This window comes from Chanos chanos, chromosome 8, assembly GCF_902362185.1.
Source record: "Chanos chanos chromosome 8, fChaCha1.1, whole genome shotgun sequence".
NCBI lineage: Eukaryota > Metazoa > Chordata > Actinopteri > Gonorynchiformes > Chanidae > Chanos > Chanos chanos.
This window is the reverse complement of record NC_044502.1, coordinates 47,901,614-47,911,254: the sequence shown is the minus strand read 5'-3', so window position 1 is coordinate 47,911,254 and position 9,641 is coordinate 47,901,614. Positions and strand designations below refer to the sequence as shown.

The 9,641-nt window shown below is 43.3% G+C and overlaps 1 protein-coding gene across 1 annotated transcript in view; it reads left to right on the top strand.

Annotated features, from left to right (window-relative positions):
- The window catches only part of creb5b (cAMP responsive element binding protein 5b), a 51,654-nt gene extending 42,401 nt beyond the window's left edge, over nt 1–9,253 (top strand). The window contains exons 7-10 of the mRNA XM_030782607.1: nt 4,343–4,648; nt 6,419–6,646; nt 8,721–8,829; nt 9,126–9,253. Of these exons, the coding sequence (XP_030638467.1) occupies nt 4,343–4,648; nt 6,419–6,646; nt 8,721–8,829; nt 9,126–9,253 (771 nt within the window). The remainder of the gene's footprint in view (nt 1–4,342; nt 4,649–6,418; nt 6,647–8,720; nt 8,830–9,125) is intronic.
- The last annotated feature ends 388 nt before the right edge of the window (nt 9,254–9,641 follow it).

Sequence of the window (9,641 nt, the reverse complement as noted above, 5' to 3'; positions counted from 1 at the left end):
TAGTTAATACCTGTAGAGTTTAGTTAATACCTCTAGAGTTCAGTTAATACCTGTAGAGTTTAGTTAATACCTCTAGAGTTCAGTTAATACCTGTAGAGTTTAGTTAATACCTGTAGAGTTCAGTTAATACCTGTAGAGTTTAGTTAATACCTCTAGAGTTTAGTTAATACCTCTAGAGTTCAGTTAATACCTGTAGAGTTTAGTTAATACCTCTAGAGTTCAGTTAATACCTCTAGAGTTCAGTTGATACCTGTAGAGTTTAGTTAATACCTGTAGAGTTTAGTTAATACCTCTAGAGTTTAGTTAATACCTCTAGAGTTCAGTTAATACCTGTAGAGTTTAGTTAATACCTCTAGAGTTCATGTAATAATGGTGCAGTTTGTTTATGTGATGTGAGAGGACATTGTCCAGGCTGTGTGTGAGTGCGTCTAAGGACATTGTTAGATTGTGTGAGTGTGTTTGTGAGGACACTGTTAGATTGTGTGTGAGTGCGTCTAAGGACATTGTTACATTGTGTGAGTGTGTTTGTGAGGACACTGTTAGATTGTGTGTGAGTGCGTCTAAGGACATTGTCAGGTTGTGTGAGTGTGTTTGTGAGGACATTGTTAGATTTTTTTGAGTGTGTTTGTGAGGACAATGGTGATTGTGTGAGTGTGTTTGTGAGGACAATGGTGAGTGTGTGAGTGTGTTTGTGAGGACATTGTCAGGTTGTGTGTGTGTGTGTGTGTGTGTGTGTGTGTGTGTGTGTGTGTGAGAGAGAGTGTGTTTGTGAGGACATTGGTGATTGTGTGAGTGTGTTTGTGAGGACAATGGTGATTGTGTGAGTGTGTTTGTGAGTACATTGTCCAGGTTGTGCGAGTGTGTTTGTGAGGACAATGGTGATTGTGTGAGAGTGTTTGTGTGGACAATGGTGATTGTGTGAGTGTGTTTGTGAGGACATTGTCAGGTTGTGTGAGTGTGTTTGTGAGGACATTGTCAGGTTGTGTGATTGTGTGTGAGTGTGTTTGTGAGGACAGTGGTGATTGTGTGAGTGTGTTTGTGAGGACATTGTCAGGTTGTGTGAGTGTGTGTGAGTGTGTTTGTGAGGACATTGTCAGGTTGCGTGAGTGTGTGTGAGTGTGTTTGTGAGGACATTGGTGATTGTGTGAGTGTGTTTGTGAGGACAATGGTGATTGTGTGAGTGTGTTTGTGAGGACATTGGTGATTGTGTGAGTGTGTTTGTGAGGACAATGGTGATTGTGTGAGTGTGTTTGTGAGGACAATGGTGATTGTGTGAGTGTGTTTGTGAGGACATTGGTGATTGTGTGAGTGTGTTTGTGAGGACAATGGTGATTGTGTGAGTGTGTTTGTGAGGACAATGGTGATTGTGTGAGTGTGTTTGTGAGGACATTGGTGATTGTGTGAGTGTGTTTGTGAGGACATTGTCAGGTTGTGTGAGTGTGTTTGTGAGGACATTGTTAGATTTTTTGAGTGTGTTTGTGAGGACATTGTCAGGTTGTGTTAGTGTGTTTGTGAGGACAATGTTAGATTTTTTTGAGTGTGTTTGTGAGGACATTGTCAGGTTGTGTTGCAGCCTCACTTTACTTTGTTACTGAAATCAGCTGTATACCTGTTGTGGGTGGAGGTCTGTATACCTGTGGTGGGTGGAGGTCTGTATACCTGTTGTGGGTGGAGGTCTGTATACCTGTTGTGGGTGGAGGTCTGTATACCTGTGGTGGGTGGAGGTCTGTAGTTTTTGTAGTGCTACATGCTGCTGTGATTCTCAGGTACTGTGAGATGCTAATAAGAGGCTGCAGCTTAGACAAGATGTTATGCAGCCATGCAGGTATGTGATATGAAGTCTACTATGTAGTACCTTATTTTGTTTCACTCTGATATGAAGTCTACTATGCAGTATCTTATTTTGTTTCACTCTGAACTCATTAAGATCAGTTCTGTCAGTATTTTCACCTCAGAGCTTAGCATGCAGTTTAGCTTAAGACAGGACCATTGTGGGCTGACATGAATCAGCTGGATGTTTCTTGTCTGCCATCTCAATCAGATGTTCCAGAAATGCAGAAAAGTGGACGAGAGAGGCAGGGAGAGAGAGAGAGGGTTGGAGTGATGTGGGTCACCTGGCTGTGGGAAGAGTAAGGGTTTGTTAGAGGGGAATGGAACCTCTGATGCTCTGACACACAGAGGGATGGATGGATGGATGGATAAATAGATGGAGAGACAAAACTAAAGGGAAAGAGAGGAGAGAAAAATACTGAGAGAATACTGTATTGTACTGCTTATACTGTATTTATCTCAGTAATATTGTTCATTTGAATCAACTGGCATTGATCACAACAACAACAACAACAACAACAACAATAATAATAATAATAATAATAATAATAATAATAATGATAAATCACAACCCAAAGCAAATTCGGTAAAACAGGCTAAAGGCTACAGTAAACAGTAAACTCAGTTCTGTTTGAATGTATTTCTAATGTCAGTCTTGTGTTTCTATCTGTTTTTATTTGTTCATTTATTTTTGACTAAATTTGAACTGTCATCAGATCAAACTAACCGAGAAAGTTTGACTTTGCAGTGTTTGTGTTCGCTTTATTTTTTTCCTGCCGTTTTGAATTTGTCTTGTAGACAGGCCCAGAAAAACAGTTTCCTGAGGAGAAACAAGGCCAGGTAAACAGGAGGAATGCGAGAGAGAGAGCGAGAGAGAGAGAGAGAGAGAGAGAGAGAGTGACAGAGAGAGAGAGAGAGCTACAGAGAGAGAAAGAGAGAAAGAGAGAGAGAGAGAGAGAGTGGGAGAGAGCGACAGAGAGAGAGAGCGACAGAGAGAGCAAGGCCAGGTAAACAGGAGGTGAACAGGAGAGAGCTGTTTTCAGAGTGTGTCTCTAGAGGACACAGAGCCACAGACCAACACTGAGTGGAGTCTTAAGTGGACCACATGGTTAAAACAACAGAGTGGGCTGAGAGAACACTCAGACTGACGAATGAGCAGCCACTGGTCCACCAGTTAGACCATCCTCACATCACTCAGTGTGACTGTGTGTGTGTGTGTGTGTGTGTGTGTGTGTGTTTTTGTGTGTGTGTTTGTGTGTGTGTGTGTTTTTGTGTGTGTGTGTGTGTGTGTGTGTGTGTGTGTTTGTGTGTGTGTGTGTGTGTTTTTGTGTGTGTGTGTATGTGTGTGTGTGTGTGTGTGTGTGTGTGTGTGTGTGAGTGCGTGTGTGTGTGTATTCAAAGTGCAGTCTCCGGGCTGATCTTTATGTTGTTGTGAGCACAGTCCTTGTAAGTGACAGGGGAACACTGACAGAAGAACTATTAATTATTATATAATTATATAATACTTATTATATGACCTGGTCTATAGAATTGACCCAGATGACTCCAGGGTGAGTGCAGAGAAGTTGTAAGTGATCTTAGAGTGTAAGTGTATTAAAGCTGTGAGTTGGGAAGCTTTAGAATTTAGATTTAGATTTAGATTTAGATTTAGATTTAGCTTTAGATTTCGATTTCGATTTCGATTTCGATTTTAGACTTTAGACTTTAGATTTTAGATTTTAGATTTTAGATTTAGATTTAGATTTAGATTTTAGATTTAGATTTTAGATTTAGATTTAGATTTTATTTAGATTTTATTTAGATTTAGATTTAGATTTAGATTTTAGATTTAGATTTTAGACTTTAGATTTAGATTTAGATTTAGATTTTAGATGTAGATTTAGATTTAGATTTAGATTGTTAATTTATTGATCCCCAAGGGGAAATTGCAGTTTTACAGCAGTAGTTCACATAAATCACAAAAACACACATGTAGCTTACACCCAAAACCACACAGTGAGGTAGGTAAACACAAATACTGTATTTACAAAATACAAAACTACTATACCACAAGACAAAATAAAAAATAAATAAATAGAATACAGTAGAATTTACAGTATAACTCTGTGTGCAGATTAAATACAGAATAGGGAATGTGCCCCTCAGAGGGTAAGTGTCCTCTCCCGGCACAGAGGGGGGTCATTATATGTTGAATGGCTTCCTGTCCACTGCAGTATCCTCATCTTCCCTGTGGAGAGGAGGAGCCTGTGGCAGTGGACACATCACGTCTCTGAGAATCGAATAAACTTTGTGATCCAGGAGGCTCACTGTGGGTCAGTCTCAGGGCTCAGAGCTAAGGCACTGGTTAGAGACACCCCAGTGATACAGGCTCCCATTCCACTCATTGCATAAGCTGATCTACCAGAAAACTGTTACAATAGTGTGAACATTTGAACTGAACAGGGGCTCTGGGAAACGTATGCTGTTATAATGTGTGAGTCCTGACTGGTTGATTTCTATCTCTGCTCTTCAGAGGCTGAAAGCTGCCTTGGCCCATCACCCAGGCGCCGTCGCCAATGGCAACATGAACACCATGGGTCACATGATGGAGATGATGTCATCACGGCCGGAGCAAAGCGGGCACCACCACATGCACTCCCACCCACACCAGCACTTGCAGGCTCCACCCCACGCCTACCAGCACCACGCCCACCACCACAGTCACGCCCAGGCTGGACACCATCACCCACATCACAACTCCCATCCATCTCACCTACACCCCGCCCACAGCCATCAGTCCTCCTCACACCAGCCAATGCACTCAGCCGCTGCCTCACAGGTCTGACGGGTTTTACCGTGCTTTCACTTCTGTTGGTTTGGCTCACACAGAATTTGGTTGCATTCAGTTGGCTTAAGTTTAATTTGGTTACATTCAGTTTGTTTAAACTGAATTTGGTTGCATTCAGTTGCACTGAGTTGGGTTGGACTGAGTGGAACTGGGTTCAGTTGGAATCACTGGTTTTGAGAGTTGGGAGCAGCTATAGCATGGGACAACAGAAACCCTGCATACTTTAGCCAGAGGAGAGGTTTATGACTTTCTAGTTTAATTAGAGGAGTTTGTCATGGGCAGAGGTGGACAAAGTAAACAACTCCATTACTTGAGTAAAAGTATAGATACTCCTGGTCAAATATTACTCCAAATGGTTTTCAAGCCAACTGGTTTCCGTACGCATACGGGACACAATTAGCTTGGCAACCAGTTGATTTCATAAATTTCAGACATGGACTTAAGATATGGCCATAGCTGCTCTGGTGAGGAACCTTTATCTTTATCATCTTTATTTTCCATTGTAGTAGCCATCAGTAAAACCGCCAAGTTCGGTTTTTAAAAAAAATGCAGCACGCACTTGACTGACAGCATTGGAGTAGTTTACTGTGATTGGTTTTTCTCCTGTGAGAAAAATATGGCCTATCGCATTTTAGAAAAGAAAATTCGTCCGCTGACTTCAAAGCTATGCGTTAAAGTAACGAGTAACGAGAACTTTCATAGAAATGTAGTGGAGTGAAAAGTACAATATTTGTATTTCAAATGTAGTGGAGTAAAAGTCATAAGTTTCCCCAAAAAATAACACTCAAGTAAAGTATAGATACTCGAAAAATGTACTTAAGTACAGTACTCAAGTAAATGTACTTCGTTACTGTCCACCCCTGGTCATGGGTTTTGTAGTTTGAGAGGAAGTCAGAGGAAAACTTAGTTTTAGTTTTGTGGTTTAGTCAGAGGACAGTTTAGTATGGGCCGAAGCTGGTCTACTTCAAGGTGCAAGTTATGTGTTGTCAGTTTGAACAAGAGCAAGTTGAGCTGTGTTTCCAAAGCCGTGCACTGTGTTAATGTCCTGAGGATTGTTAGTAGGTCTGACAGAAAAGACAGAGCTCACTGCTCTGTGAATCATTCTTTCTGTAATCTTAATGTACGTCTAAAAAGAACACAGAGACCTCTGTTTACACACACACACACAGCACACACTCAGACGCGCACACACACCATCAAAGCAAGGGCATTTTCCAACACCCTCACAAAACCAGCAGTGATCAGAAAACTCCAAAAACACACATTCACACTCTGCCAAGATTATGTCTAAGCATTTTCTCCCTTTTGCTTCTGTGGGAACCTTTTTTTATTTGAGAATATGTGGTCATTGGAAAAACTGGGGCCCTAACACCTTTTTTAGGGTGTGGCAGCCTGTAAATTAGGGTAAGAGTTATGATTAATACTGTATTAGTGCTGGTAAATTGGGCCTCTCTGTCTTTCATTAACTAACATAGGCTGCTCATGGTGTGGGCGTGTGTTATTTTAGAGGGAAACTTCCAGACAGGCAAAGTTGGAAGCTGGAGGTCTAGGTAGTTTGGGTCTGGACAGGGCGGGACCAGACAAGCTGTCAGACAGGTGATTGGCTGGTTGCCAGTTGTGTTAAAGTACTGGACTGTCTGACTGAGACGGGGTTGGTGGAACGTTTGGCCAGACAGGAGTTAGTAAATATGAATTTGTCCTTTATAAAGAAGTCTGTCTTTTGGCAAGCTGGTCCTGACTGCGCCTGTGTTAATGTTGCAGTTATCTCCGGCTGCACAGCAGATGCAAGCCACGCAAACATTGCAGTCACCGCCTCCCAGCGGAGGTCGCCGCAGACGTGTGGTGGACGAGGATCCTGACGAACGCAGACGGAAGTTTCTGGAAAGGAACCGGGCGGCGGCCACCCGCTGCCGACAGAAGAGGAAAGTTTGGGTGATGTCTTTGGAGAAGAAAGCAGAAGAACTCACACAAACCAACATGCAGCTACAGGTATAACCAACCTCCTAAACAGTGCCCCAATAAGAACCTGTCACTCAAAGATCACTACATTACACACAATCTCCAGCACTTCAGAGAGTCCTATTTCCATCTCAGTCTTGAAAAACCTGTTTCAGAAAAGTTGTTTCAGATTGTTTAAGTAAGTTGGGTGAAAGTAAAAATGTTTTTCTAAAAATAAATTGAGATCAAATTTCAGTTATTTACTTGTTCAGCCCAGACCACAGCTGAGGTTGGGTGGAGACCGGGCCAGTGCCGTGACAGGGGCAGATTTTAACGGTGTCTGTGGGGTAATAACAGAGTAGTGTGTCACAGAAAATCATGCTTCTCAGATGAAGGGCTGGACAGAGGTTTTAATGCAATAGAAGGTCTGTGGACACTATTCTCTCTCTCTCTCTCTCTCTCTCTCTCTCTCTCTCACTCTCTCTCTTTCTCTCTGTCTCTCTCTCTCCCTCTCTCTCTCTTTGTCTCTCTGTCTCTCTCTCTCTCTCTCTCTCTCTCTCTCGTTCTCGCACTACTTTATGTTGAAATTCTAACTAAATTTTCTCTAGAAATCCCACAGTATAATAAACTACATTCCAACCTGTGTTTGTGAAAATTACAGTTTGAGGCATAATGTGGCTGGTGTGCTAGATCAGCACTCACAGTCTAGTGTAGGCTTAGCTGTGATTGGATAGCATGGTGTGGGTTTAGCTGTGATTGGATGGCGTGGTGTGGGTTTAGCTGTGATTGGATGGCATGGTGTGGGTTTAGCTGTGATTGGATGGCATGGTGTGGGTTTAGCTGTGATTGGATGGCGTGGTGTGGGGTTAGCTGTGATTGGATGGCATGGTGTGGGTTTAGCTGTGATTGGATAGCATGGTGTGGGTTTAGCTGTGATTGGATGGCGTGGTGTAGGTTTAGCTGTGATTGGATGGCGTGGTGTGGGTTTAGCTGTGATTGGATGGTGTGATGTGGGTTTAGCTGTGATTGGATGGCGTGGTGTGGGTTTAGCTGTGATTGGATGGTGTGGTGTGGGTTTAGCTGTGATTGGATGGCATGGTGTGGGTTTAGCTGTGATTGGATGACATGGTGTGGGTTTAGTTGTGATTGGATAGCATGGTGTGTGGTACAGCAGAAGCAGAGGATAATACAGCCAAGACTCAAGGTTGAACGCAAACAGTCATTTTTCACATACTGCTCAATCAGAGAGTAAATAACATATGCCTGCAGACACACAGTCACATACACATACACACTCACACGTATACAAGCACACACTCACACACATATACATACACCCACACACATTCACTCACACTTTCTCACACACACACACACACACTTACATACACTCACACTCAGTCACTCTTACTCACACACACACACACGCACACTTACATACACTCACACTCAGTCACTCTTACACGTACACACATAAGACTTTGGTTCTTCCCTTTCCCTGATCTCAGCTTCACTCAGAAAATAAGACATGTTTACCGGCTTTCATTCATTTCTCTTTCCTCTGTCAACGCATAGCAGAGCACGATCGGACAACACACACACACACACACACACACTCACACACACACACACGCACTCACACAGATACACATGTATACTCAGAGACCCTGGCACTCCCTGCTAACACCATTGTTCAGGCTTCTTTTGGTTTTTGATGAAGCGATACACACACACACACTCACACTCACTCACTCACACTCACACTCACTCACACTCTCTCTCTCTCTCGTAGACACATACACACACACACACACACAGTGTTAATAATGGGGTTTTGTAATTTAACTGACAATGAACGTCTCTTCAGTCAAGCTTGTTGATGTCACCCAGTGTCTGTCTGTGGATTGAGAAACCGAACAATTGTTCTCATAAGGGGAATATAGCACGATCCCTGCATGTGTGTGTGTGTGTGTGTGTGTGTTGAGTGAAATGGTGAGACAAGTATGTTTAACTTAACAGTGAAACAGTGATGTGTGTGTGTGCGTGTACATGTCCGTGCGTGCGTGCGTGTTGATGGAGCCCATGATGTTTGACTGTATGTATGTGTACCCTCTCTGTGTGACAGAATGAGGTAACCATGCTGAAGAATGAGGTGACTCAGCTGAAACAACTCCTGTTGACACATAAAGACTGTCCAATCACAGCCATGCAGAAGGAGACCCAGGGATACCTTAGTGAGTATCTGTCTCTCTCTCACACACACATGCGTGTGAACAGATCAGTGGGACTGATTTCATTTGGACTGATGTGAGGTGATTAGTTACTTGGCTGGTGGTTGTCACACTGTCTTTACTGAATCATTCGCACCACTGTTTCCTGTTTATACACCAGCATTCATCAACGTTTATACTACCTGTAAAGACCTTGAGTATGGTTGGAATGGTCATCCACACACACACACACACACACACACACACACACACACACACACACACACACTCCTAATCCATTCTCTCTGCTATTATACCAGGTCCAGAGAGCAGCCCAGCAGGAAGTCCTGCCCCTGCAGCCCCCCAGCAAGTCATTCAGCACAACACCATCACCACATCCAGCTCTGCCCCCAACCACCGCACAGACATCAACAACCCCATCCATTAACACCACCCCACCAAATCTATTAGACCAACACCATCACCACATCCAGCCCTGCCCCCAACCACCGCACAGACATCAACAACCCCATCCATTAACACCACCCCACCAAATCTATTAGACCAACACCATCACTGTGTCCAGGAGTGCCACAGACATCAACTGGACATCAACAAACCAACCTGCAAAACCACCATAAAGATATTGGCCCAACATATCACCGCCCATGCACACAAACCTAATAGCCCATAAACCAGAAATCTCATGCACCATAGTCCCCACAGATCAGAGACCTACTGAACCAGAGACCCCACAGATCAGAGACCTACTGAACCAGAGACCCCATAAACCAGAGACCCCATACACCAGAGACCCCATAAACCAGAGACCCCAT